The sequence below is a fragment of the Babylonia areolata genome, chromosome 15 (genome assembly GCF_041734735.1).
Source record: "Babylonia areolata isolate BAREFJ2019XMU chromosome 15, ASM4173473v1, whole genome shotgun sequence".
Lineage (NCBI taxonomy): Eukaryota > Metazoa > Mollusca > Gastropoda > Neogastropoda > Buccinidae > Babylonia > Babylonia areolata.
In genome coordinates this window covers 5,095,910-5,117,704 of record NC_134890.1, presented here as the reverse complement: position 1 = coordinate 5,117,704, position 21,795 = coordinate 5,095,910, and the positions used below count along the sequence as shown (strand labels likewise).

Sequence of the window (21,795 nt, the reverse complement as noted above, 5' to 3'; positions counted from 1 at the left end):
GGCTTATGAAATAAACTACCTGCCTTGCCTTGACCCATTTTGGGGTGTGGAGGACCAATCAGCAATGCATACACAGTGAAGCACAACTTCAGTCCAGCAATGTCAAATGAAGCAAGCATAAAAACACCCTTAAAACAATTAAAAAAAAAAATCCACGAACAATTCAAACTTCAGCACACTGACAGACATGTTCCAGGCATATGGACAGGTTCCACACCATCTCCAAGTTTTATGAATTTACTGAATCTTATGATTAAAGTATTGCTTTCTTCCAAGCACAAAATATGTTGCAAAAACTGAACGCTGTGATCAATACCTATTTGAGATCTATCTGAATTGATTTTTTAAAGAATGTTTTCAAACAAAATGGAATTAATACCCAACAGTTCACATATTCCATTCCTTGTCAATTCTGTTTTCTCAGTCTTACAACACTCTAGACAGTCCCCCTACTTAGCACCTGTGTCATACTGTCTTATGTCTGTAGCCTGTGTTGTAATTGTGTAAGTGTAGCCTGTGTTGTAAATGTGTATGAGTGTTGTCAACGTAACATGTTGTATAACTGTAGGAATGTGTTACACCTACATCACATTGTACACCTGTATAGATCTGTTGTTTATGTATTGTGGTGTATACCTGTAAAGGTGTGTTGTATATGAATCATGTGGTCTGTCAAAAGAGGTATGTTGAATAACTAGTTTGATAGTCTTTTCCTGTGTGGATGCATTGTATCTGTAATCTGTGAAATCAGGGATTCCATATATCCAGACATGATTCAGAGGCTTCATGAAAATTCTTTCAAGAGTGAGAAAAAACCATTTCCCAGACCTTCAAAATAAAATATACCTGCTCCACAAGGGCACACACATCTTAACAACACAAGAAAACTAACAGAAAAAAAAACCCAACCCACTAACAACCTTCACACCCCTCCACAATAGACTCACCCGAGAGTTGCGCACACACAGCAGCCTCATGACCTCGCGGTGACCTGCCGACGCTGCATAACACAGTGGAGACATGCCCAAGTCAGAGGTCAGGTTGACATCGGCGCCAAACTCCAGCAGAAGGGTGACCATGTCAGAGAAGCCCTCGCGGGCAGCCACACACAGCAAGGGAGCGTTGCTGAAGAAGTCTGTCCTCACGTTTGGGTTGGCGCCCGCCAGCAGAACCAATCGGCTGACCTGTAACATAGGACAGAGTTATGGAAGAACCAATCGGCTGACCTGTAACATAGGACAGAGTTATGGAAGAACCAATCGGGTGACCAGTAAAACAGGACAAAGTTATGGAAGAATCAATCGGCCACCCGTAACACAGGACAAAGTTATGGAAGAACCAATCAGCTGACCTGTAACACAGGACAAATGGAAGAACCAATCGGCTGACCTGTAACACAGGACAAATGGAAGAACCAATCAGCTGACCTGTAACACAGGACAAATGGAAGAACCAATCAGCTGACCTGTAACACAGGACAAATGGAAGAACCAATCGGCTGACCTGTAACACAGGACAAATGGAAGAACCAATCAGCTGACCTGTAACACAGGACAAATGGAAGAACCAATCGGCTGACCTGTAACACAGGACAAAGTTATGGAAGAACCAATCAACTGACCTGTAACACAGGACTAAGTTATGGAAGAACCAATCAGCTGACCTGTAACATAGGACAAAGTTATGGAAGAACCAATCAGCTGACCTGTAACACAGAACAAAGGTATGGCCTGGTTCTATGAAACCAATGATGAGCGCCTAAAGCCAGCTGTCAATCGGCTCTACCCAGTTGAGCAGTCTGTTGTGGAAATGACTCCTTGACAGGGCTAACAACACCGTCAATATCAATCCCTGTAGATACCTGAACAGGGAAAGAGAAACCTGGGAAAGAAAATAAGGCAGAAATATGCTAACAGACAGGGCTGACAACACCGTCAATATCAATCCCTGTAGATAGCGAGCTAGGGCTGAGCACCGTCAATATCAATCCCTGTAGATACTTTGACAGAAACAGAGAGACCTGGGAAAGAAAATAAGGCAGAAATATGCTAACAGACAGGGCTGACAACACCGTCAATATCAATCCCTGTAGATACTTTGACAGAAACAGAGAGACCTGGGAAAGAAAATAAGGCAGAAATATGCTAACAGACAGGGCTGACAACACCGTCAATATCGATCCCTGCACATACTTTGACAGAGAAATCGAGACCTGGGAAGACAATGAGGCTCAAGCTGAGTCCCACACCTCCACACAGACCCAGCCACAGACCCACCTTGACGTTGGGGGAGAAGACGTTGCGGTGGGTGACGAGGGCCTGGGACAGGCTGTGAGAGCTCAGACACATCCAGAAGGCCTGCATGTCCCGGGATGAGTAGCCCCGCTGCCGCCCCACGCTCTTGTAGATGTGCGCCTTCAGGATGTGGTGTCCCAGCTCCATCGTCTTGTCTGGGGGCAGGGGGGCGTTGACCCGCGACAGGCGGAAAGCCATCAGAGCGTGGCCCAGCCTGCAAACACCACACGCCACAGGATGGTCAGTACTGGTCCCAGCCCTCAACAATGTCAAGGATGGCTTCAGCATATGTTTGGAATTTTCAAGGGCTACAATGTTTGGAGAGAGAAGCTGTTGAATATTGCAATAGTGGCTTAAACAGGTTAAAAAAACAACAACGATAGGCCTAGTTTGCATCAGTTTGACATGGTACAGTATATGACACCAAATAAAGAATTTTCAATTACTGATCTGCATTCTTACATACTAAGTCTGGTCACTCTCATAACTATTACTTTACCTTTCAACAAGAGAATCATTAGAGGTTTACATTTCATGTGTGTTGTACAGACCAGACTCAGCATTCTATATGGAGAAACTGCTATGACCACAAGTGATGCCATTAATGTACACATACAGTGCTTCAATTCATATATACTACAGAACAGGAGGGAAGAAAGTCAGTAAAATGTATATACACACAGTGCTCCTTAGGACAGTAATTATTCACATTTCTTGCTTGTGACTGTTTTTGTTGTTCTTTTTTTGTTTGTTTTGTTTTGGTTTGGTTTTTTTTTGCTTGTTTTTTTTTTCTTCTACTTTCAAACATGCTATAAAAATAAAGAGAAAAATAAAGAGATGGACAGACAGAAAATGAGAGACAAAAAGACACAGACTGAGAGAGAGAGAGAGAGAGAGAGAGAGAGAGAGAGAGAGAGAGAGACAGAGACAGAGAGAGAGAGAGACAGAGAGAGAGACAGAGACAGAGACAGAGACAGAGAGACAGAGAGAGAGAGAGAAACACACTCATACACCTAAAACCACAGATCAAGAGAGACAGACACTGGAACAGAGAGAATGTCATACAAGTGGCACAAAATGTTTTTTGTTATTTGGAACTGGAAAAAAAAAAAAAATCCAATGAAAAGTGTTAGAAAAAAACAGGCATATTAAAGAAACCAAAAGCAGCATGCAACCAGCATACTGACAGGTAAGCTTCACTCTACCCCCCCCCCCCCCCACCCCCCCCCCCGAATAAAACATAATTTTTAAAAAGTGTACACATGAACACACACACACACAAACACAAGTACCATGGGACTTGGTGGAGGGGAATAGGAGAGGAGGAAAGGAAAATGGCGCAGGTCAAAGATCAATCTGCGATTACCAGAAGATGACAAAGGCAGCACTAGTAAAATAAACTAAAATCAAAATGATCCTAGTCTCATAACATGGCAACCACCACGGCAGAACTGGGACTTTGACAAACACTTTTTGAGGGCAGGAGGAAAGAAAGTTAAATGAGAGATGGAGTGAGGGAGAGGGTGGGTGGAGGGGTGGGGGTTGGGGTGGCTGCAGAATGGAATACATAGGAACTGTGGCTGCACTGTTGCTACACAAACAGGAATGCATGTGTACAGTGACAGTTACTGACAAGCTTGACAGGCGGCACATGCTCACAGAACTTGTTAATATATTTTTGTCTTTCTTATTCCTTTCGTTTTGTTCTGTTGTTCATAGTCACAGAGAACACACTTTAAAATGAGGATGGGCCCAGTTCCAAACCATCCCAATTCTGCAGCTTTAATCTGCTCTTATTTTAAAATATCAATACAATTAATTCTTCACAAATGTTTCAAAATACAATGAAAAGGTCTTTCCCTGGCTCACAATCAAGCAGCAAATGGCAACACCATCAACAAAGACCCGCACATCAAAATAAAAGTGCACACACCACACTTCAGATTAAACACACCATCAGCTGGGAGGAGGGAGGGGTGGGTGGGGTGGGGGGCATGATGGGTGAGGTGGGTGTGAAAGGTCAATGAACGGTGGTGTGTGTGTGTGTGTGTGTGTGTGTGTGTGTGTGTGTGTGGAGTGTACAGTTTGGACTCCATCAGTCTATGTGAACCATGTGCATGTGTACATCAGTAATGTACACCTTTAAAACCCGTAAGCAATGTAAGCATGCATTTTCTTTGCCCTGTTCATCCTGGCAAGTCATAATCCATCAGGGGTGGGAGAGAACAGAAAAATATTCCAAACATTCTGGACTGTGTAATGGGGGTGGGGGTTGGGGGCGGGGGGGGGTTCTGGGGAGGGGGTGGGGGGGGGGGGGGGGGGGGGGGGGAAGCAGCAAGAAATATGAAAACTCCAGGATACAAAACCAACAAGATGATTCATAATATAAAAAATGTCAAACATCACATGAATGGTATTTATAAATATATCTCGTTTTGTTTCATCAGTGCAAACATAGGGCAAAAGACAATCAGTTGTAGATTTGACTGAGAGGGTAAAGACATATCCAATACAATCTGTCAGCATGACTTCCCTAGCCTTTTAGAGCTGTGAATTCATATCCACTGTGTCCATGGCTCAGGTCCAGTCCCCTCCTTCCCTCTTTTCACCACCTTCCCCATCCAAAGTCAGTACTCATTCACACCTGGATAGAGTGAGGAAAATTGGAGTGGAGGACTTTCCCAAAGACACACTACCGTGCTGAACAGAGCCATGGACCCTGATCACTGGTCAACACTGGATCTGGGTGCAACATCACACCAGCTCTGCCATGGCATCCCCTTTTCTATGAACATGAGCTTTGGTTAAAAACAACAATAACAAAAAAACACCAACCCTGCCACAGAGCCATGACTATCGGGCACTTGATGTATTTGTCCTCATTCCAATTGCAAGGTCCAGAGACAGAGAAAGAACGGCCTAGGTATGCGTAAACAGAGTGGATCAGAAGCCGATCACAGAGAGCGAGATGGAGTGTAGAGGTGAAGGCAGCCAGAGAGACAGGAAGGGGCAGATTTGTGAACACATTTGTAACAGTGCTGATTTTGTACTTAATTCTGTGTGAGACAGGTAGCCAGTGGAGATGTTGCAAAAGAGGAGTGATGTGCTCAGATCTTTTCTATCTGAGAACAAATCGGGCAGCAGAGTTTATACATACACCAGAGAAGAGGAGAGGATATGATTGTTTCCTTAATAGTAAGAAGAAATAATCAGTCACACAGTTCCCACAGTCAATTTCAGGCATTGTTTCCATGGTGACATGTTTTGTTTTGTTTTGTTTTTGTAACATCATATTTCAATGAAAAGGCAAGAAGGGAGAAGGTGTGTACTGACACTGGCTGCTCACCCACCCTTTCACGGACACCAAAACTGGTTGTCCTACGAACAGGATACATACAGTGTATCCACCAAAAGTTACAAACAGGATACATACAGTGTATCCACCAAAAGTTACAAACAGGATACATACAGTGTATCCACCAAAAGATAGAGTTGTCCCACACAATTGGACACGTGGGCAATTCAAGCCCTGCACAGTATCACTGAATCAAAATCTGATTTCAAAATGCACTGGCTTATATTTTGGTCAGCCACTGAGCCAGGGAGTGAAAACAGCACCAGAATCACAGAAACTATTTCATTATTTGTCCCATGGTTGATGAGCAAAACCCAGTCCTGTGCGTTTAGCTGTGAAGAACAAAATCACATGTTCTGTTGCCTGGCAGTGTACTGAACAGGCAGTATGGAATAAGGAGAAGGCAGCATGGGATTTATTTTTTTTAAGTATTAAAAAAAAAAAGAAGTAATATTTTACAGGCTGGAGAATACAGAGAAGGAATATATATATATATATATATATATATATATATATATATATATATATATATATATATGTGTGTGTGTGTGTGTGTGTGTTGCATTTAAGGTGTTGTTAGATCAGATGGCCTTCTAGTTGCTGGTCAATAATTCTGAAAGGGTAATTAATAAATTGAAATAAAACAAAATTTAAAAGGCAGAATAATGATAAAATTTCTATTAATGCCACTATCACTTAACTTTATAAAAACATACTTGCTGAAGAAAAAAACACCCCAAAACAGGATCTGCTATAGCCTATAGCTACTAAAATTAGATGTTATCAATTCTAAATACTGTAGTCTTGTTTATTTGTTGTTGTTTTTTTTAAAATCATTCTAGCAAATGCAAAGAAATAAAATACAAAATAAAACAGAGGAACAAAAAACAAGTAAAACAGTGATTAAGAAAGGATAATTGGGAAAATAACAACAACAAAACAAAAAACAACAAAAAACAAACACACACACATCAAAATTCCTTTGAACGAAAGATTTCCACTCAAAAACAGACACGTATGACATTTAAGCCTGCAGAAATAATTCAAAATAAAGAAATTCTGCAAAAACAAAAACCAACAACGCAAACAGAACAACCAGCCACTATCCAGAGCTGAACCAAAAGCCAAGGGAACGACTCAGCAGCCATGCAAGTTCACCAGAAGCTGCAAAAATGGCAGAACTTTACAGTAAGTCAGCAGCAATTCCAATCCAAATACTGACAGTAGCTGTCCACTTCTCTGACTCTGAGTGGAACCTTTATTTCTTTTCTTTAAAAAACAAACAAACAAAAAAACCAGTTCATCTTAATCGTACATGTATAAATTTACACTTTTCTGTGTTTAAGTTCACAGTACAAACACAGCGTTCAAGAGCACTGAAGTTAAAATTTGGCCACATTCCAGTGAAAAGTCTGTTCAAAGCATTCGACCACACCACCTCCGTGCCGTTCTCACCTGAAGTCGAACTCCGCACTGCTGCTTGGGGGTTGGGGGAAAAAAAACGAAAAAAGGAAAAAAAAAAAGAAAAAGAAAAACAGACAGACATTTAGACAGGATAGGCAGCCAAGATGAACAGAACCAAAATGATGAGTGCAAAATGAGGTTGACCATCTAGGACACTCAAATTAAGACATGCATGCTCTAATGAAACATATTCATAAAGGTAAAACAAAACTTTTTTCCCCCCCAAGAAACAAGGATATAAAAGTTGAAAAAGGATCAGAACACATAATGAATTCAGAGAAATTTGATGACATCTGATTGAAACTGAACAATGACAACATCAAAAACAGTCAACAGATCACCTGACAAAAGTACTAACAGTACTATCTATTTTCAGGATTATCATTGTATGTTTGTGCTTGTCACTGTGTGGTTTCTGAATCTGCTTACATAGTTACGATTATATGAATCCTTAATATTTCTACATTTTCTTGCTGTGATGAATATATACCACGACTTGTGATTGTTCGGTATGTGTGCGTGTGCGTGTGTGTGTGTGTGCATGCTCATGTGTGTGCAAATCTGTGCATGCAAAAATGCGTGTACAGGCATATAAATGTAAGCATGACTATGCATGCAAGCAGTTTTGCATACATTTCAAATCAAATGCCTTTGCTTCTGAACATTACCTTTGTCTGTTTGAACGGTATGTAACAGCAATGTTATTGTGACAACATTCTGAATCTGAAAACTGACTTCTACTAGTCAGCTCCATTCAGTCCCGGGCTACCACTCAGGACTGCAATCCATTATGTACTGCCAGTGGGCTTTTACCACCACTGACCGATTTTATCCTGCCACACAGGCAGCCTCAATCCTGCTGAAAAGACCACATGCTCTTCCATGAGAACCAGGGTTTTTCCCCCCAAATCATATCAGAACACATACCCTATCTCAAGTGAAATCAAATAGGGTATTTAGGAAAATTAGGACAAAGTATCCAAATGCTCAGGATTTTTTTTTTTTTTTTATATATATGACTTTTTTTCCAAGTACATTATCATTCGAGAAAAAAAAGGTGGATTGCTACAAGTTACAATATTTGGTTTTGTTTCTTTTTGTGCGCAGAGTAAATTTTATAAAAAGTTCTTACCATAGTGCTTTAATTCACTGTGTCCTCTCAAGTTCATAATATTCTCAGAAGTACAGATGAAATGTTCATGTTTGGCAGTGACAGAAAAAAACAACAACCAAAAATATTTTTAGCAACATCATGAACATGTATAACATCACATATATACCAATCGTTTGAAATGCAAATTTCTTGTGTTATTACTGCTGTGTGCACATGTCAAATGTTTGGCATACTATATAAGGACAAGCCTGGAACTTCCGGGTTTTTTTTTTAGATAATGTCTGGGTTTGCACCTTTTAATAGAAATACCAGTGACCTGGCTGAATTGGTAGCATAAGCAGCACTGACTTGAAGCTGTGTAGCTTTTACATGGAGAGTGTTACCATGCACACTGAACTGGTAGCGATAAGCTGCATTGACTTGAAGTTGTGTACCTTTTACATGGACAGAGTTACCTCTCTTTATTGTTTGTTAACCCTTTACTCTCCTGGCCTCTTTGTTCTCTAATTTCAGGACAATACCAGGGCTGAAAACCTGTCAGAATATGTGTACATGTATGCACGTGTGTATACATGCATGCTTGTGTGTGCGAGTGTGTAGTTCACTTTTCTGTCCTCTAAAGTTTATAATATATACATTTTTTAGAAGATGAATGCAGAAAATTTGCATCACTACATCTTTTAAACTGTTGGCTTCTTGAAATGTATGTGTATATATATGCAAAGCTATGCACAAAGTTGTGAATGATTGCCATAGCAACCAACAAGTGAAAACAAGTGAAGTGGCTGCAACAATTCATTCATAATTCATGTTGGGTGTGATGAATAGAAGAGAAGAGGTTGGGACACATTCAAATGCAGAATTTTTTTTTTTTTTTTTTCGCAATTTTCTGTTGGCAATTTAATCAACCACTCAGTCTTTAAACAATACTTCCAAGATTAAAAGATAAATTTTTGGATATTGAATCATCTATTAAGGGTATCTAGAACTCCATGAAGACTTAAATTGATTCAAATGTGTACAAACTGGCCAGAGGCTTAGCTGGCGTAGACTGTTGACAGTTGTGTACTTGATCTTTCTTAAACTTTCGTCGCATTGTAGTGTCAGTGATTCATCATCCAATCTGCCTAACAAAGAGCTTACTCGTGTCCACTGTAATCCAAGTTTGTTCAACTTCTGTTGCAGTCAGTGTTAGAAATTCAATCAATGAATCTGTCTGAAACCATATATACTCTCTCTCTATATATATATGAATCATACCCAACCAAAACACAAACATTCAAAAGAAAACAAACATAAAAAAACAACCTATCTTACTCTCTCAAAGAAATGATCTGTCATACTTCCTCTTTGGCTAGCACACTGCATCAAAACTGGTGCTAGTGGGAATGTTTGCTTTGGCGTCCAATTTTTTTTGGCTAGTGCGGTACAAAGATGGTACTTCAGGCCAAGTTCTGGCTCAACAAATCAGCATGCTATGCTTTCTTCAGTGCTAAGTACTTCCCACCATAGTTCCTTCTGTGGCTCAAATACGGTACTGGTACTTGGGTAGCCCTGACTGACTAAAGCAGAACTAGGTCTGGGGGTATGTCTTAGAACTGTGTTAGCCAGGCCAACAGAGCAAAGTACGCTATCACTTACACTAGTTTGACACCATCACTACAATGACTCGAATGAGGTTGTCAAACACTGTTCTTTTCTAATGTATTATAACTATAATACTATTTATTTCTTGTTTAAGATTTTTATTTAATTTTTTGTAGATGTTTTACAAAGAACCAGGAGTAGCCTAACCACTGTTTTGAGTTAATGCGAAGGTCTGGTATCTGCTCCTTAAAAAAAACTCTAACAGCAGAAGTGGTGCAGTGTATTTGGATAGATCAGTCCATGCACATTGAAAACTCCCTGAGACTGTCAAACCCATTATTTCTGTGACTTAAATATTCAACCCCCTTACGATAATGACTCATCAGCTTTTCATGGAAAAGCAAATTTATGAAAGACACTTTCTGATAGCAATCTGATGCAGTTTCTTTAAAAACAACAACAACAAAACATTGTGAGCATTACCTCTCTTTGTAAAAAAACAACAACAAAGGTTACGAAAAAATAAAAGAAAAAAAACTATGCAAAAATGATAATGATAATATCAAAATATAAGAATTAAAAAACTAAAACAACAACACAACAAAAACAATAGAACTATAATTTTGTTGTTTCAACAAAACTTCATAAAGAATGCAGACGTTGTTTCCCTCACTCAATAATAAAAAAAACAAAACAACCCAGCTTGGCTAATTCCCACCCCAACCCCCAAGCCAATAAGGACAACAACAACACATGGAATAAAAAAAACAAAGACAAGTATACAAAACAAACACCCAAACAGCACTCACCGTAAATCACAGAGGAACTTGGGAGTGTCGGCTTCATCACGGCGTATAAGCCACTCCCTGAAAGCCGGGTGGAAAAACATGTAGGTCCCGTCTTTGCGGCGGTACAGAAATCCTGACAGCACCGCCATTCTATTGCAAAACTCATCCCATGCAATGTAGCGTGAGGTGTACCCAGAGTTGACCGTCATGAAGATGGTCTCCAGTGACAGAGGGTAGAGCGCCGCTAGACACACGCCCAGAATATTGGAGATGCGCTCAAATGCCCTGACACTGGAGAACTTGATGTTGAAGTGCAGCAGGAACACCTCAGAGATGTTGACTGGCAAGATCTTGTAATTGGAGCTCTTCAGCACCAGATGGCCATGCTCTATCAGGTCCAGCACCAGCTTGGTGTACAGGAAGCACCCTTTGCTCAGCGACTGCACATGGCTGCAGAACTTCTGCTGTGCCGCCGAGTCAAACTTTCCGTGCAGCGCCACATTGCTGCGCAGCGCTGTGCTGGTGTTCAACCGGTGGTGGATGTAGTCCTGCATGTCGCGCACCACGGCGTCACTGCCCCCCGGCCCCACCCCACCCCCACTGACCCGGTCCACCACGATGGGGTGGAAGGGCAAAGATCGCACGATGTCCTGAAGCACGGTCTGACACACCACCACCAGTTTCAGCCAGGCTGGGAACTTGCCCGCGTGACGCACCAGGAACGAGGCGATCGTGTCCCCGTAGTCCGGCTTGTGGAACTCGGCCTCGTTGAGCGAGTCCACCAGGACCAGGCAGTTATCCGATGGGATCTTGCCGCTGTTCTTCAACGTCCTCAGAGGCTCCAGAATGCCCCGCACCAAGGCCACTGATGGGTTCTGAACACACTCCCTCAGGCTCAGCAACTGCTGCAACTGGGGGTCCTGGGGCACACAGCAAGGCAAGGTCAGCAGGGTGCTGAGCAAAACACTGACAGCAGGAACAGCAAACCTAGACCACTGTTATCACATCCACACTTAGTGTGCATGTGCACACACATGTACACTGAGAAACTGCAGTGATGAAATGAGTTTGCAGGACTATCAAATAATAGGATCTTAAAATCATCAAAAGAATGCTTATTCAAACTAAAACAAATAAACAAACTAAAAACAACAACCACAACAACAAACAAACCCAAATGTCGCTAGCACCACATTTCTGGTGGATAAGATTTACAACTCAAGTGAGGATTTTCCACACATATTTCCAAACAAAACAGACTGCAGCCAGTCCAGTTCTAGCTGTTCCCTCACCTGAAGTCAGTCCCCAGTTCTAGCCTGTTCCCTCACCTGAAGTCAGTCCCCAGTTCTACCTGTTCCCTCACCTGAAGTCAGTCCCCAGTTCTAGCTGTTCCCTCACCTGAAGTCAGTCCCCAGTTCTACCTGTTCCCTCACCTGAAGTCAGTCCCCAGTTCTAGCTGTTCCCTCACCTGAAGTCAGTCCCCAGTTCTACCTGTTCCCTCACCTGAAGTCAGTCTCCTGTTCTTCCTCACCTGAAGTCAGTCCCCAGTTCTACCTGTTCTTCCTCACCTGAAGTCAGTCCCCAGTTCTACCTGTTCTTCCTCACCTGAAGTCAGTCCCCAGTTCTACCTCACCTGAAGTCAGTCCCCAGTTCTAGCTGTTCCCTCACCTGAAGTCAGTCCCCGGTTCTACCTGTTTCCTCACCTTAAGTCAGTCCCCAGTTCTACCTGTTCCCTCACCTGAAGTCAGTCCCCTGTTCTACCTCACCTGAAGTCAGTCCCCTGTTCTACCTGTTCCCTCACCTGAAGTCAGTCCCCAGTTCTACCTGTTCCCTCACCTGAAGTCAGTCCCCAGTTTTACCTGTTCTTCCTCACCTGAAGTCAGTCCCCTGTTCTACCTGTTCCCTCACCTGAAGTCAGTCCCCAGTTCTACCTGTTCTTCCTCACCTGAAGTCAGTCCCCAGTTCTACCTGTTCCCTCACCTGAAGTCAGTCCCCTGTTCTACCTGTTCCCTCACCTGAAGTCAGTCCCCAGTTCTACCTGTTCTTCCTCACCTGAAGTCAGTCCCCTGTTCTACCTCACCTGAAGTCAGTCCCCAGTTCTACCTGTTCCCTCACCTGAAGTCAGTCCCCAGTTCTACCTGTTCCCTCACCTGAAGTCAGTCCCCAGTTCTACCTGTTCCCTCACCTGAAGTCAGTCCCCAGTTCTACCTGTTCCCTCACCTGAAGTCAATCCCCTGTTCTACATGTTCCCTCACCTGAAGTCTGTCCCCTGTTCTACCTGTTCCCTCACCTGAAGTCAGTCCCCTGTTCTACCTCACCTGAAGTCAGTCCCCTGTTCTACCTCACCTGAAGTCAGTCCCCTGTTCTACCTGTTCCCTCACCTGAAGTCAGTCCCCAGTTCTACCTGTTCCCTCACCTGAAGTCAGTCCCCAGTTCTACCTGTTCTTCCTCACCTGAAGTCAGTCCCCTGTTCTACCTGTTCCCTCACCTGAAGTCAGTCCCCAGTTCTACCTGTTCTTCCTCACCTGAAGTCAGTCCCCTGTTCTACCTGTTCCCTCACCTGAAGTCAGTCCCCAGTTCTACCTGTTCCCTCACCTGAAGTCAGTCCCCTGTTCTACCTCACCTGAAGTCAGTCCCCTGTTCTACCTGTTCCCTCACCTGAAGTCAGTCCCCAGTTCTACCTGTTCTTCCTCACCTGAAGTCAGTCCCCTGTTCTACCTGTTCCCTCACCTGAAGTCAGTCCCCAGTTCTACCTGTTCTTCCTCACCTGAAGTCAGTCCCCAGTTCTACCTGTTCCCTCACCTGAAGTCAGTCCCCTGTTCTACCTGTTCCCTCACCTGAAGTCAGTCCCCAGTTCTACCTGTTCTTCCTCACCTGAAGTCAGTCCCCTGTTCTACCTCACCTGAAGTCAGTCCCCAGTTCTACCTGTTCCCTCACCTGAAGTCAGTCCCCAGTTCTACCTGTTCCCTCACCTGAAGTCAGTCCCCAGTTCTACCTGTTCCCTCACCTGAAGTCAGTCCCCAGTTCTACCTGTTCCCTCACCTGAAGTCAATCCCCTGTTCTACATGTTCCCTCACCTGAAGTCTGTCCCCTGTTCTACCTGTTCCCTCACCTGAAGTCAGTCCCCTGTTCTACCTCACCTGAAGTCAGTCCCCTGTTCTACCTCACCTGAAGTCAGTCCCCTGTTCTACCTGTTCCCTCACCTGAAGTCAGTCCCCAGTTCTACCTGTTCCCTCACCTGAAGTCAGTCCCCAGTTCTACCTGTTCTTCCTCACCTGAAGTCAGTCCCCTGTTCTACCTGTTCCCTCACCTGAAGTCAGTCCCCAGTTCTACCTGTTCTTCCTCACCTGAAGTCAGTCCCCAGTTCTACCTGTTCCCTCACCTGAAGTCAGTCCCCTGTTCTACCTGTTCCCTCACCTGAAGTCAGTCCCCAGTTCTACCTGTTCTTCCTCACCTGAAGTCAGTCCCCTGTTCTACCTCACCTGAAGTCAGTCCCCAGTTCTACCTGTTCCCTCACCTGAAGTCAGTCCCCAGTTCTACCTGTTCCCTCACCTGAAGTCAGTCCCCAGTTCTACCTGTTCCCTCACCTGAAGTCAGTCCCCAGTTCTACCTGTTCCCTCACCTGAAGTCAATCCCCTGTTCTACATGTTCCCTCACCTGAAGTCTGTCCCCTGTTCTACCTGTTCCCTCACCTGAAGTCAGTCCCCTGTTCTACCTCACCTGAAGTCAGTCCCCTGTTCTACCTCACCTGAAGTCAGTCCCCTGTTCTACCTGTTCCCTCACCTGAAGTCAGTCCCCAGTTCTACCTGTTCTTCCTCACCTGAAGTCAGTCCCCTGTTCTACCTGTTCCCTCACCTGAAGTCAGTCCCCAGTTCTACCTGTTCTTCCTCACCTGAAGTCAGTCCCCAGTTCTACCTGTTCCCTCACCTGAAGTCAGTCCCCTGTTCTACCTGTTCCCTCACCTGAAGTCAGTCCCCAGTTCTACCTGTTCTTCCTCACCTGAAGTCAGTCCCCTGTTCTACCTCACCTGAAGTCAGTCCCCAGTTCTACCTGTTCCCTCACCTGAAGTCAGTCCCCAGTTCTACCTGTTCCCTCACCTGAAGTCAGTCCCCAGTTCTACCTGTTCCCTCACCTGAAGTCAGTCCCCAGTTCTACCTGTTCCCTCACCTGAAGTCAATCCCCTGTTCTACATGTTCCCTCACCTGAAGTCTGTCCCCTGTTCTACCTGTTCCCTCACCTGAAGTCAGTCCCCTGTTCTACCTCACCTGAAGTCAGTCCCCTGTTCTACCTCACCTGAAGTCAGTCCCCTGTTCTACCTGTTCCCTCACCTGAAGTCAGTCCCCAGTTCTACCTGTTCCCTCACCTGAAGTCAGTCCCCAGTTCTACCTGTTCTTCCTCACCTGAAGTCAGTCCCCTGTTCTACCTGTTCCCTCACCTGAAGTCAGTCCCCAGTTCTACCTGTTCTTCCTCACCTGAAGTCAGTCCCCAGTTCTACCTGTTCCCTCACCTGAAGTCAGTCCCCTGTTCTACCTGTTCCCTCACCTGAAGTCAGTCCCCAGTTCTACCTGTTCTTCCTCACCTGAAGTCAGTCCCCTGTTCTACCTCACCTGAAGTCAGTCCCCAGTTCTACCTGTTCCCTCACCTGAAGTCAGTCCCCAGTTCTACCTGTTCCCTCACCTGAAGTCAGTCCCCAGTTCTACCTGTTCCCTCACCTGAAGTCAGTCCCCAGTTCTACCTGTTCCCTCACCTGAAGTCAATCCCCTGTTCTACATGTTCCCTCACCTGAAGTCTGTCCCCTGTTCTACCTGTTCCCTCACCTGAAGTCAGTCCCCTGTTCTACCTCACCTGAAGTCAGTCCCCTGTTCTACCTCACCTGAAGTCAGTCCCCTGTTCTACCTGTTCCCTCACCTGAAGTCAGTCCCCAGTTCTACCTGTTCCCTCACCTGAAGTCAGTCCCCAGTTCTACCTGTTCTTCCTCACCTGAAGTCAGTCCCCTGTTCTACCTGTTCCCTCACCTGAAGTCAGTCCCCAGTTCTACCTGTTCTTCCTCACCTGAAGTCAGTCCCCTGTTCTACCTGTTCCCTCACCTGAAGTCAGTCCCCAGTTCTACCTGTTCCCTCACCTGAAGTCAGTCCCCTGTTCTACCTCACCTGAAGTCAGTCCCCTGTTCTACCTGTTCCCTCACCTGAAGTCAGTCCCCAGTTCTACCTGTTCCCTCACCTGAAGTCAGTCCCCAGTTCTACCTGTTCTTCCTCACCTGAAGTCAGTCCCCTGTTCTACCTGTTCCCTCACCTGAAGTCAGTCCCCAGTTCTACCTGTTCTTCCTCACCTGAAGTCAGTCCCCAGTTCTACCTGTTCCCTCACCTGAAGTCAGTCCCCTGTTCTACCTGTTCCCTCACCTGAAGTCAGTCCCCAGTTCTACCTGTTCTTCCTCACCTGAAGTCAGTCCCCTGTTCTACCTCACCTGAAGTCAGTCCCCAGTTCTACCTGTTCCCTCACCTGAAGTCAGTCCCCAGTTCTACCTGTTCCCTCACCTGAAGTCAGTCCCCAGTTCTACCTGTTCCCTCACCTGAAGTCAGTCCCCAGTTCTACCTGTTCCCTCACCTGAAGTCAGTCCCCAGTTCTACCTGTTCCCTCACCTGAAGTCAGTCCCCAGTTCTACCTGTTCCCTCACCTGAAGTCAATCCCCTGTTCTACATGTTCCCTCACCTGAAGTCTGTCCCCTGTTCTACCTGTTCCCTCACCTGAAGTCAGTCCCCTGTTCTACCTGTTCCCTCACCTGAAGTCAGTCCCCTGTTCTACCTGTTCCCTCACCTGAAGTCAATCCCCTGTTCTACATGTTCCCTCACCTGAAGTCAGTCCCCTGTTCTACCTGTTCCCTCACCTGAAGTCTGTCCCCTGTTCTACCTGTTCCCTCACCTGAAGTCTGTCCCCTGTTCTACCTGTTCCCTCACCTGAAGTCAGTCCCCTGTTCTACCTGTTCCCTCACCTGAAGTCAGTCCCCAGTTCTACCTGTTCCCTCACCTGAAGTCAGTCTCCTGTTCTTCCTCACCTGAAGTCAGTCCCCTGTTCTACCTCACCTGATCTACCTGTTCCCTCACCTGAAGTCAGTCCCCAGTTCTACCTGTTCTTTCTCACCTGAAGTCAGTCCCCTGTTCTACCTCACCTGAAGTCAGTCCCCAGTTCTACCTGTTCCCTCACCTGAAGTCAGTCCCCTGTTGTACCTGTTCCCTCACCTGAAGTCAGTCCCCTTTCTACCTGTTCCCTCACCTGAAGTCAGTCCCCAGTTCTACCTCACCTGAAGTCTGTCCCCAGTTCTACCTCACCTGAAGTCAGTCCCCTGTTCTACCTGTTCCCTCACCTGAAGTCAGTCCCCTGTTGTACCTGTTCCCTCACCTGAAGTCAGTCCCCTTTCTACCTGTTCCCTCACCTGAAGTCAGTCCCCAGTTCTACCTCACCTGAAGTCTGTCCCCAGTTCTACCTCACCTGAAGTCAGTCCCCAGTTCTACCTCACCTGAAGTCTGTCCCCAGTTCTACCTGTTCCCTCACCTGAAGTCTGTCCCCAGTTCTACCTGTTCCCTCACCTGAAGTCAGTCCCCAGTTCTACCTGTTCCCTCACCTGAAGTCAGTCCCCAGTTCTGCCTCACCTGAAGTCAGTCCCCAGTTCTACCTCACCTGAAGTCAGTCCCCAGTTCTACCTGTTCCCTCACCTGAAGTCAGTCCCCAGTTCTACCTGTTCCCTCACCTGAAGTCAGTCAGTCCCCTTTTCTACCTGTTCCCTCATCTGAAGTCAATCCCCTGTTCTACATGTTCCCTCACCTGAAGTCAGTCCCCAGTTCTACCTGTTCCCTCACCTGAAGTCAGTCCCCTGTTCTACCTGTTCCCTCACCTGAAGTCAGTCCCCAGTTCTACCTGTTCCCTCACCTGAAGTCAGTCCCCTGTTCTACCTGTTCCCTCACCTGGGTCAGAAGGTCGCGGTATGCCTGGAGCTGTGGGGCGCGGGCCAGGTAGGCAGCCAGGCTGTGCACAAAGTCTGGCACCATGCAGGTGACGTTGTTGTCAGCCTGGCACACGTGGAAGGCCACCACGCGCCCTCCCAGTTTCTGCACCAGGCTGCCACCCTGGCTCAGGTTGGTGGCCGATGCAGAGAACCCGCCCCCACCCCCCACAACACCTCCTCCTCCCACACTCATGCTCCCCACCGAGGTCTTTCTGGCTGGGCCTCCGGTGGCCGTTTTTGTGGGAGTTCCGTGGAGGGTGGAGGTGGGGCTGGAGTTGAAGCCGTTGCTGAGGCCGTCCATGGCTGACTTGGTGGTGGTGGAGGAGAGGGAGGGGGAGCTGGACTGGAAGCAGCTGTGGGCCACCAGCTGTTCAATGATGGCCGTCTTGCCACTGCCAATCCCCCCCAGCAGCACCACCCCAGGGTAGCGTGATGGGCTGTCTGCACTCAGCACCTGCACAGGTGGGTCCACAGGTGGGGTCATGAACAATCACAGGTAGACTGAAAGACTGACATATGATACACACATACCTGTATGCATAGGTGGGATCAGGTGTCACTACTGGGGTACAGGAAGGAATGACAATAGTTTGAAAACTGTATGTAAACCTGTGCCATTATATACTAAAGAATGATGGTAATCAGAGTAAGAGGCAGACCAAACGAATCTTGGTAAAAGTTGACTTACACAATTTAAAAGAGGCAACATGTCGATGTACATACAAAACTCTAATTTTCACCCCTTAATAAATACCCCGTTTTCACCTTTAACCATACACTCTGTTTTCACCCCTAACCAAACACCCTGTTTTTAACCCCTACCAAACACTACAACTGTACTATTGACCAGAAGACTGAATCACAGCATGTTGCCTACAGCCAGCTGACCACAAAGGGACTGAACTGGAAGACTGAAGGTCAAGGACCTGACAGCTTTCACTGTTGCTGTGGACAACAGCCAGGTGAGGACTGAACTGGAAGACTGAAGATCAAGGACCTGACAGCTTTCACTGTTGCTGTGGGCAACAGCCAGGTGAGGACTGAACTGGAAGACTGAAGATCAAGGACCTGACAGCTTTGACTGTTGCTGTGGGCAACAGCCAGGTGAGGACTGAACTGGAAGACTGAAGATCAAGGACCTGACAGCTTTCACTGTTGCTGTGGACAACAGCCAGGTGAGGACTGAACTGGAAGACTGAAGATCAAGGACCTGACAGCTTTCACTGTTGCTGTGGACAACAGCCAGGTGAGGACAGAACTGGAAGACTGAAGATCAAGGACCTGACTGCTTTCACTGTTGCTGTGGACAACAGCCAGGTGAGGACAGAACTGGAAGACTGAAGATCAAGGACCTGACAGCTTTCACTGTTGCTGTGGACAACAGCCAGGTGAGGACAGAAATGGAAGACTGAAGATCAAGGACCTGACTGCTTTCACTGTTGCTGTGGACAACAGCCAGGTGAGGACAGAACTGGAAGACTGAAGATCAAGGACCTGACTGCTTTCACTGTTGCTGTGGGCAACAGCCAGGTGAGGACTGAACTGGAAGACTGAAGATCAAGGACCTGACTGCTTTCACTGTTGCTGTGGACAACAGCCAGGTGAGGACAGAACTGGAAGACTGAAGATCAAGGACCTGACAGCTTTCACTGTTGCTGTGGACAACAGCCAGGTGAGGACTCACCATGTCCATTTCATGGAAGACCCACTCCCGGCCCAGGAACAGGGGTTTGCCCTCTGGGTGAGGCACCTCAAAGGTGATTGGCTTCAGGTGCAGCTGGGGAGGCCGGATTGGTGTGAAGCGCACTGTAACCATCATAACCATCATGATCATAACAATAATCTACTACTGCTATGGTACATGTAAATGTCCTATGAATTGGCACGAAGTGCTTTATAAGATTTGTAGAAAGAAGAAAAACAAAAACAACAAAAAACATGTTTTGCAAAAATGTACAGAAAGAACCACTCGATCATTTCTCACACACACACATACTGATAAACATGAGTGAAGTGTGTTAAAACCATTGATTAATTGTGTAAAATGTTGGAGGTAGGATTATCACTTTAACTCCTATGGAATGTTCAGACATGGGTGAAGCCTGCACAATGACAACTGGCTTTTCCTGAGAGCAGCCCTAATTTCACACAGCGATCCGTGGTGACAAGAAAGAAATACAAAATACAACAAGAGAACCACTGAGGACAAAGATAACTGAACAACAGACATCACAACTGACCAAGGGAACGACTGTAGACAAAAGACAAGTGTAGCAATACCTTTAGTGTCCCCAACAGCCACTGTGGCCCTGGCTGAACTGCGGAGTGACGAGCGTCGTTTCCCGAACAACGACAACTCTTCTATGGCACCGGGCATGGAGGCTGAAAATGACAGCAACAGCTGCACTGTTGTCATACTATGGAATAAATATAATGCCTTGTCTTGAACAGTCAACAATACAACTCCAATGACCAGTGTGCAAGGATGGGACAAGACATTTGTGTTCCTTTTGTCTAGCTTAAAACAATTACAGTACAAATCTTTATGTGTGCATATGATTCTTCTGTCAAAGTGAAACTGCAAATATATATGTATATATATAACATTTGGACCATGACATTATTTCCAGAAGTGTCAAGTTGGATACCTATGACACCATGGTTCCCTGATTGATATAGGGCTTTGTACTTGAGTGCCACTAAAATAAACAGAATGCCAAACACATTTGTTTGTATGCTGAACTGAGATGACACAGAACATGAAACAACTAAGTAAAATAATGACAAAGTGGTTCAACAAGTCTGCCCATACTATCAAGCATGCACACACACATATTTATACACACAATCTCACACACACGACATTCAAGTCAATGCACAATCAACAAATAAAGCTATAACAAAACGTATTTGCACAATTTCGGACAAAACTTTTTTTCTATCAGCATTGTCCAAATTACCTAGAATTAATGGGTGGACACACACAAACCAAGCCCTAATGGCTCACCTCCTTTCACCCACTCCATTAATGCATGGGTATGTGCATACCAAAACACTCGCACACACTTACACACACAGTGACCATGCACAGTGACAAACACATACACACTCTCACATTCACTTTCACACACACACACACACACACACACACAGTCACATCCATACACACACTGACACACCCACATATAATCATACACACAGTGACACCCACCCATGCATACACACAACAGTATCACACCAAACACATACACACATAGAGCAACACAAACTGTGACACATACACACACACTGAAACCCACCCACGCATAAACACAGCGTCTCACACACAAGTGTATACATTTATGCATACACACTGCACACACAACACACACACAGAGCGACATACATACACACACCCAACTACACATACACACAGTGACATACTGTGACACCCACCCACACATACACACACAGTAACACTCATCCACGCATACACACACATGCACGTGCACACACAAACACCCCCCAAACACAGTATCACCCCAACCCCCCCCCGCCCCCCCCCCGCACCCCTCTCCCCACCCCCCACAGAGGGGACATGACTGACTGGTGATGGAGTGAGGTCTCTGGGTGGTGGTGTGGGGGCTGACGCTGTGAGAGGTGCTGGTGCTCATCAGAGACACCATGCTGTCAGAGCTCATGTCGCGGTGACCCACCGAGTTCAAACCAGGTGGCTGCTGGGAGACCCGCTGCTCACTCCCTGATGACACTGTCGACACACGACACTCTCCACTGTACGGAACATTCGCACTAGCTTCATCGACTCAAACCAGACCGCCTCCACAATACAAAGGAAAACAGAAACTGACTGAGAGACTGCAGATGATACCTGATATCAGTGAGAAGTATTTCTGAATGAGAGGCTTGGAAGTGCTATATAAATACACAATTATTATTTTAAGTAGTAGTAATATCATCACTAAAGGACTGGTTGTTTATTCAACAAGGCAATTCTAACATGAGTAATGAGGAAAATCAGAGAAATGCTCTGTGAATAACTGGAACCGACAGGTCTGGTAAGAAATGTATTTATAAGGAAATACGTATTTGTACACAAAGTTTCACATGTTACACATTTTAAAGGAAAACAAATGATTTCTTCAACACCTTCGGAAAAAACAACAACAGCAAACAAAGTGGTACAATATGCTACT

At 45.5% G+C, this 21,795-nt stretch overlaps 1 protein-coding gene across 14 annotated transcripts in view; it reads right to left on the bottom strand.

Moving 5' to 3' along the window:
• Positions 1 to 21,795, bottom strand: part of LOC143290385 (uncharacterized) — a 119,762-nt gene that overhangs the window by 19,975 nt on the left and 77,992 nt on the right. For 13 of the 14 annotated variants that reach the window (XR_013056381.1, XR_013056379.1, XR_013056383.1 and 10 more), the window contains exons 7-14: positions 21,189 to 21,350; positions 19,883 to 19,984; positions 19,287 to 19,408; positions 17,562 to 18,056; positions 10,624 to 11,522; positions 7,105 to 7,125; positions 2,277 to 2,508; positions 948 to 1,184 (exon numbers count right to left, since the gene is read on the bottom strand). Coding sequence is in view for 4 of the 14 variants with exons in the window: in XM_076599776.1 (XP_076455891.1) it covers positions 948 to 1,184; positions 2,277 to 2,508; positions 7,105 to 7,125; positions 10,624 to 11,522; positions 17,562 to 18,056; positions 19,287 to 19,408; positions 19,883 to 19,984; positions 21,189 to 21,350 (2,270 nt within the window). In the remaining 10 variants the exon portion in view is untranslated. The remainder of the gene's footprint in view (positions 1 to 947; positions 1,185 to 2,276; positions 2,509 to 7,104; positions 7,126 to 10,623; positions 11,523 to 17,561; positions 18,057 to 19,286; positions 19,409 to 19,882; positions 19,985 to 21,188; positions 21,351 to 21,795) is intronic. The other variant, XM_076599779.1, reaches the window with a different exon arrangement.